Source organism: Pygoscelis adeliae, unplaced genomic scaffold, assembly GCF_000699105.1.
Source record: "Pygoscelis adeliae isolate BGI_AS28 unplaced genomic scaffold, ASM69910v1 Scaffold36, whole genome shotgun sequence".
Classification (NCBI taxonomy): domain Eukaryota; kingdom Metazoa; phylum Chordata; class Aves; order Sphenisciformes; family Spheniscidae; genus Pygoscelis; species Pygoscelis adeliae.
In genome coordinates this window covers 5485423-5492540 of record NW_008824934.1, presented here as the reverse complement: position 1 = coordinate 5492540, position 7118 = coordinate 5485423, and the positions used below count along the sequence as shown (strand labels likewise).

Genomic DNA, 7118 nt, shown 5'->3' with positions numbered 1-7118 from the left:
ACAAGAAGAAATTATTTCCGCTCTCCTCTTAAGCAAATACTGCCAAATCCCAGCCACTCTGGCTTTAGTTTACATAAATAAGTACAGTCAGCATTACTTCTGCCAAACAGATCTTACAAACTGTTTCATATTTTCAGCGTTACATGACATTCCAGTCCAAGAAGGCAAAAGTCCAGTAGCCAGGTTTCCACTAAATGTGAAAGACAGCGCAAAATCCTGCCTTAGATTGCTTGCTGCAAACTCTATTACCTTGGCTGCTGTCCTCCTCAGTGCTGCTAAAATCATCCTCATAGTAAGTATTAGAATCAGTGGAGGCACTTGCATCACTGCTCATGGAGCCCTTCCTCTGACGCTGCAAGACACAAGCCTTAAAAGAACAGCAGAACAAGTTAAATTTTAGAATTATGAAAGATAAGAATTTGAAAACAAGAATAACTTCCTAATGCATTTTAATTTTCTTCTAGCAAATTTGTCTCAACTAATTTATTGAACAGTTTTGCAAGGCTTCGCCCCCTTAAGTTGTATTAAAAATTACACAGGATGGTTGAAAACTAATAAGCTATGCCAAGCTTGTAAGCCACACTTCAAGTAACAGCTCTAACATAAAAGCATCCATTTTGAATACAGCCTTTTCATCTTCTCACTAAACTCATAAATACCACTGAGCTTTTTACCACAGAAAAATTTCACTAGAACAAGTTTGTCAAATTAACAGTCTCTGAAAAGAGGAAAGAGAGAGGCCCCAGTTGACAGCTTCTGAAAGAAGAACTCCAAATTCTTCTTAGCCTAGTCACAGTTTGTCAAGTGAGAATTTTCCATGCAGATGACGCTTAGTAGGAGAGGTTCAGCTACAGAAGTTCTCTAGCTGTATGCCAGTTCCTACCTTTCTGTAGGAAGTAGATAGCAAAGTCAGCAGCAAATTAGTGAGTGGTACAGAATCTATCAGCCGCTGAATTCTCTGGATGGATGTGCTTTGAGCCATGATATCCAGCACTGCTGGCGGACCATCACTCTCCCAGCCCTGGAGGATGGCATTGAAAAGAGGATTTGAAGTGTGTTTCAGTGGAGAAGGCAAAATGTTTCACAAGAACGTACATGCTACCTACATACCTTGTGCAATGCCTCCACTTGCAGATCTTGAAAGAGCGATGACAGCAATTTGATAGCATGATTTGCTAGCACCACTGACAGAACACCAAACCCTTGATGCCTACAGAAACATAAAGGATATAATGTAATTTCGGGGGGGGGGGTGGGGTGGGGATGGGATATATATATATACACACACACTAAATTGAGTGAAGTGACTGCTTTGCTACACTGAAGACGACAACTTCTTTTCAAGCATCAAGACTTGAATTACAAATGCGGATAAAATTTCAAGAGACCAACAAGACCCCATTGTAGATGCTTGCTGGGCATAGTTAGATACACAGACAATGATTACTTCAGTGGGGTATTTACGTACCCTTTCCCAGGTCCTAGTTTGGGAGACCCAACGCCCTCCTTAGTACGAGCAATAATGTCTCTGACGCGAAGAGCAGCCAATGGATCTTTCTCCTTTCCCTTATCAGCCAAGGCCGTGGGGCTGAGGTTCAAGATGAGGAAGAGGCTGTTTAGCAAACACCAAGCCCCGAGCAGCTGGAAGTTCTGATAATGCTATCACCCCAAAAGTGAAGGGGTGGGGGAAAAAAAAAAGCACCAAAAAGACAAAATAGCATCAATCCAAATGCCAAAATACACCAGCTCAGAAACAGTGAAAAAAGCTTCCCGAGACGCAAATCTTACCTCACCCCCTGCACGGCGTGAATTGCTGATGGCTTGTCCAATCATTTCATAGATTTCAAGCTGCAAATAAATCCAAAACCACGATAATGTTTAAGTGCTCCACTGGGCAATAATAAGCCACTACACACACTTTTAAAACTCCAAATACAATTGTATTTTGCCCTCTACAATTAGCCACCCCATTACTTCCTTTATCAGCAAGTCTAATGCCTAGAAATAACAGATATATATTGCAATCCAAATAAATACAAATTCTATGCAGTTCACCTGCTGAGAACGAAAACAACAAACGCTCTCTCATCTACTTACACATTTCTGTACAATAGTAGCAGCATCATTTTCATAATCTTCTTCTTTGGAACTTGTTGACCCTGTTCGTACCTGTTGAGTGCTACCCACATGTAGGATGGCCATGCAAGTTGCCACACTCACACCTGATTGAAAACAAGTGGAGGTAACATTCTTATTAAAAGCCAATCTCGGGACTCTATGTTCCTACTTAGCACATTAGAACAAGCAGTATCATACATGCCCATAAACTTGGCAGAGCTGGGAATACTCAATATTACAGCTGATAAATTAAAAAATCTTTCTGAAGTACCCCCAAAAGATTCAAGTTTTGTCCTACAGAAACACGTGAGAACAATTAAAGGAGGAAATGTTTTACCATGTAATTCAATACCATTTTTAAGGCAATCTTCATACTCGGCTGCCATCTCTCTTTAAAACGTTACCCATAGCAATTAAACACTCAGGATTCTGGTGTACTTAAACCACTCCTGGGAAACACGGTTGATTTGGGGGTATAAACAATTAAGCTGAAGCCATAAGCATTGCAAAAATATATTATGCTCTGAACATACAAAAAAAAAAAAAAAGAGCAGAAATTACAGGCTATTAAGACAACGTTGAGTCACTCGGTCTTTCTCTCAGATACTGACAAGAACATTTGCAAAATGTATCAGAATTTCAGCGTCACTATAACAATTTTCATATTAACCCAGTCACCAGACTACGCAGTATGCTGCATAGCTTTCAAATTCATGAGAAATAAAGGCTACTTGTGGGCTGAGCCTCAAACATGCAGGTAACAAAGCAGAGCAAAAGCGGGAGCGACTTAAAGCTCCAAAGAAAATATAGGAAATCCATTCACCTGCATAGAGACAGCTGAGAGCAAGAACAGTCACATCTTGGAGACGCGTGGGTGTCAGGGGCTCCAATACAGGCAGAGACAGAGTATCCAGTGCCATGGTCACATCTATTACCAGCGAATGAAATCTATAGTAACGACACATGTCAAGGTTCAGCAATGCAATGTACACATCAGACAGCTCACAGGAGCAGCACAATAACTGATGCTGTATAGCTAGCACAGTTATTTTTTCTCATATAGTGTACCCAGCATCCACCAAAGAAGAGTGACAACAGACTCCTACCCATTGCGAACAGCAGTGGCATCTGCCACTGTGGCTGGCATAATAAAAAATGAGTTGGCTGACACTGCATCCTGAAATCGATTTATGTATCGCAAGAAGTATGGGAGGTTCAGGCACACTCTCAGCAGTTTTTCAGAGCCACCTACCAAACAAAAATAGCAGTGTTATTTTTACTGTTCATGGGAGAACTTCTAAGCAGAACAGATCTAACGGTCATCAATAATTGACTTAATTATTCTTTGTGGTGAGAAAATATCGTCATAGACGAGGCAACAGGATAAAGACTAGTTTACAACACACAAAGCAGATGGTGGAGTTTTCAGTCAGTACTCGTAAGGGGTTTCACAAAGCTCTGTGTGCATGTTACGTGGCACGCTAGGTCTAATTCACACCTGCTCAGTAATCCATCCCATAGACTATTTTATATCATCCACATTTTTTTCCCCCAAAACCAAAGCTACTGCATACAAATATAACGATTTCATCTCCTCTGCAATGAAGAGAACTACATTACAGCTACAACCTCCCTTGGTAACATCAGCATGCAACTGCGTGAGTCCTAAAGAACAAACGCTTTAGGTCAGAAAGTTTCTTCCCATCCAGAGCTCTAAGGTGTAACACTGGAGAGTCATTTGCTCTAGCATTTTTTTCCCCGATGCTAAAAAGCTGATTCTCACCAAGTTCTTGCAGGCTGGCTACATTCTGAGCGATGAATATGCTTTTTGTCTTTGCCACAGAGGTCTGATCTGTGGAAGCTTGATCCTCGCTCTCTCCTTCCACCTAAAAGCAACCACATACTAAATATTATCATGGAAGCATTAAAAATACACGGTATTGCAGTAAGTCTCTACACAGGAGCCAGGCACATCAGCAGCAAGAACTCGAGAGCTATGAATATCACTGAACATTAGTGTCCATGAGGCAACAAAACTACTACTGCCAATACAATGCAAACAGTATTTTCTCGTTTGCCATTCATCAACACGCAAGTAGGATTTAAATACTTAAGAAAGTTTTCTTTACGCGTGTGTATTAAAAAACTACCACTTACTGCCCTCTGTCCTTGCCTACGCCAATATTTTATTAATGCTAAAGTTCAGATTGCTTCTATTCTAGGGCTGTTTGTTTACCTGTGTCTCTGGTGTGATAGAAGGTGATGACGAGACTCTAGGGTTAAAGACTGATGTCAACTGATTGAGGAAGTTCATCTGCACTTCTTTCTGTCTTAGTTCTGGGCTCACCGGGGAGGCCAGCTCCTTCTGGTCCTCTACTGCAGGGGAAACAGCAACACATAATTTCATACATCAAAACCATAGTATTTTCTAAGCCTAACTCAAGTGCCACAGTGATATAACCATAAATTAAAACACCTACCATCAGAGAGGGTTTTGACGGTCTGAGGCAGCTTGGCCGATTTCATCATTGCTGTGAAGGTAATAATTTCGGTTCGATCCAGGCGGCTGCAGCCCGTGCACAGCCCCTTTATCAGTAGAATGAGGTGTTTCTACAAAGAAAAAGACATCAAGTACAATTTAAACTCTCTCGATTCCAATTATTCCTCGATATCGTTTATTCTAAGCAGCTGCATTAAGAGTCCTGCAACTTCAGCTAGTAAGGCTACTGCAACATCCCAAATCCACTCTGATCTCATACCAAAGATTGTGACGGCTTACTAATTGCAGGTAAGTCAGGTCACTAACATTGTCCCACGTGCTTGTTATATTTCATTACACAAAACCAAATCAGACTGTAGGAAATTGCAGGCTTGAGGCCGTCTGTATTTCAGCTTGCTCACAAGCTGAAATTCTGAGTAAAGAATGCAGAGGGAAGATTCAGCAGGTATCAGTCTCTATCGAAGTGGTACACCTTAAATATTTTCAGAACTTCATTAATTTTGCTTTATGCAACATTAGAGCAAATATTTCGGAATTAGAGGCCAAAGCCCATTTTCGCACTCAGGCTTGCCCACACGGTCAAAATCTGTGCTCACCTGTGACACAGCACACGCTTCATCTGGGTTCTCAAGACGCAGCAGTGAGAATTCAATCAGGACTTTACAAGCAGCTGCCACTGATTGCAATTGGTTTCTTGGTACTGCAAAAAGGAGATGCTTGCATCACTCAGCGCAAGTTTTTAGGTAATTCAGTGTCAGAGGTTCTTAATGCTTTCAATAAAACAGAATGCTATGCAATGCGCACGCATACGCAATCTATCATGCCTAACACATAGATGCAATATAAACTCATTCTCATTAAAATATAACCCAAGAAACGTCAGTAAAGCAAGGGTAATACCTTCTACCCAGACATGGTAATTTAGACAGATACAATGGCTTCCCCAGCAACATTATTTAATACTGACAGAAGCACTGAAGAATACGAAACAAGTTGACCAAAACCACTTTTTTGCTGAAATTGCCAAATTCTGTCAGCCAAAATATTATAAAATATTTTGAGTCACAATGTTTTGATCATTAATTCCAACACAGTAACATAACTGCTAAAGAATAATCTAAAAATCCTGAAAACGGATTTAACCACTTCCTTTGACCAAAACTTATTTTCCCTAAATGAAGTCAGGCCAATGAACAAGCAACCAAAAAGTCAATGCTGTCCAGTACTTGGTGGCCAAATACTCCTATCGACAAGTTTCCCTTTCCATCTGAATTGACATTTTGCCAGTATAAAAGGTAGCAACGCTGGCCTCGCGCACTCTGTCTTAAAATCCGATTCAGAAAGCGGGCTCGAGACAAATACCAAAAGGACAACAGTTCTAGTTTACTTTTACTACACCCGAGTCATAACACAAGAGCAAGAGAAGCGAAGGATGGGGAACACTTACTTAGACCACAGACGGTAGTGATGTAATGTGTAGAAAGTGCAACGAAGGAAGAGTAAAAAGGCTCATATTGTTTGTCGTGGTGCAGGATTTCAGATTCACTGCAATAGGAGAACAGGAGATATGTCAATTATATACAGCACAATAACGGCACCACACAACACTCAGAATACGTTATATCTATTAACAGATGTAAGACAAGATCATTAAAATCACATGCTCTTTCCAAATCAAAGTTTTGAGAACAGAATTCTCTCCCTTGTGTCCCATATCCCCTGTCCTCAGGACCGAGTCCTCCAGCAGCTGACAGATCGCGGCACGAGCATCGCTATCCACATAGGGAATTTAAGGAAACCATTCCAATACTGCAAATGTTTCTCCTTTACACCATCAACAGGTCAGCTGCTTTAATCGCTCTCCCAGTCAAAGGTTCATTAATCTTTAAGTGATTCTAAACTCAGCTGCCCGTAATGTTTGGACTGTTTGTTCTGCTAACTCTAGGCAGGATTTGCCAGGACTGGAGCACAAGCATTCCCTTTCTGTCAAGGCACGGAGTCAACTGGAGTTTATGCAATTCTGCAAAACAGAAGGATCAAAACAGGCAACTGCATAACAACAACAAATACACAATGGCAGTGTCTGCAACAAACTGGGGAATAAAGACTTTTGGCAGGTAATGCACAGCAGAGAAAAACGCATCCACAGAAATCAGCCTCACGGGTAGACATTTGCCACTTCGGAGACCTGCATCATTTTACCCTGCGCAGAAATCAACACAAAGCTCAGAGCGAGTGAAAATGTAACGCCAACTCAAACCAAAAGTAAAAATAGTAAAGCAAAATACGCATCAACACACTGAAAGTCAAGCCTCTGAGGTTTCTCAGTGAGGCTCGCTGGCCATGGAGAACATCTATTTATGCAGAGAAATGACACGTTAAAGGCCACTGCAGTAAAGCGTCACACATCCCATTTGCACAGAAACCTGGAGGCAACCACCTCGAGAACAGAAACACAGCTCTGCCTCCATAGCTAGTTCTGCCCTTGGTTTTTCCTGTG

The 7118-nt window shown here is 41.3% G+C and overlaps 1 protein-coding gene across 1 annotated transcript in view; it reads right to left on the bottom strand.

Annotated features, from left to right (window-relative positions):
* UBR4 (ubiquitin protein ligase E3 component n-recognin 4) overlaps positions 1–6815 on the bottom strand; it is a 77511-nt gene extending 70696 nt beyond the window's left edge. Inside the window, exons 1-14 of the mRNA XM_009325313.1 lie at positions 6781–6815; positions 6066–6163; positions 5215–5318; positions 4599–4728; positions 4355–4494; positions 3902–4004; positions 3225–3366; positions 2942–3066; positions 2098–2222; positions 1789–1848; positions 1469–1659; positions 1111–1210; positions 884–1021; positions 250–367 (exon numbers count right to left, since the gene is read on the bottom strand). Coding sequence (XP_009323588.1) covers positions 250–367; positions 884–1021; positions 1111–1210; positions 1469–1659; positions 1789–1848; positions 2098–2222; positions 2942–3066; positions 3225–3366; positions 3902–4004; positions 4355–4494; positions 4599–4728; positions 5215–5318; positions 6066–6163; positions 6781–6815 — 1609 coding nt within the window. The remainder of the gene's footprint in view (positions 1–249; positions 368–883; positions 1022–1110; positions 1211–1468; positions 1660–1788; positions 1849–2097; positions 2223–2941; positions 3067–3224; positions 3367–3901; positions 4005–4354; positions 4495–4598; positions 4729–5214; positions 5319–6065; positions 6164–6780) is intronic.
* Positions 6816–7118: the final 303 nt, after the last annotated feature.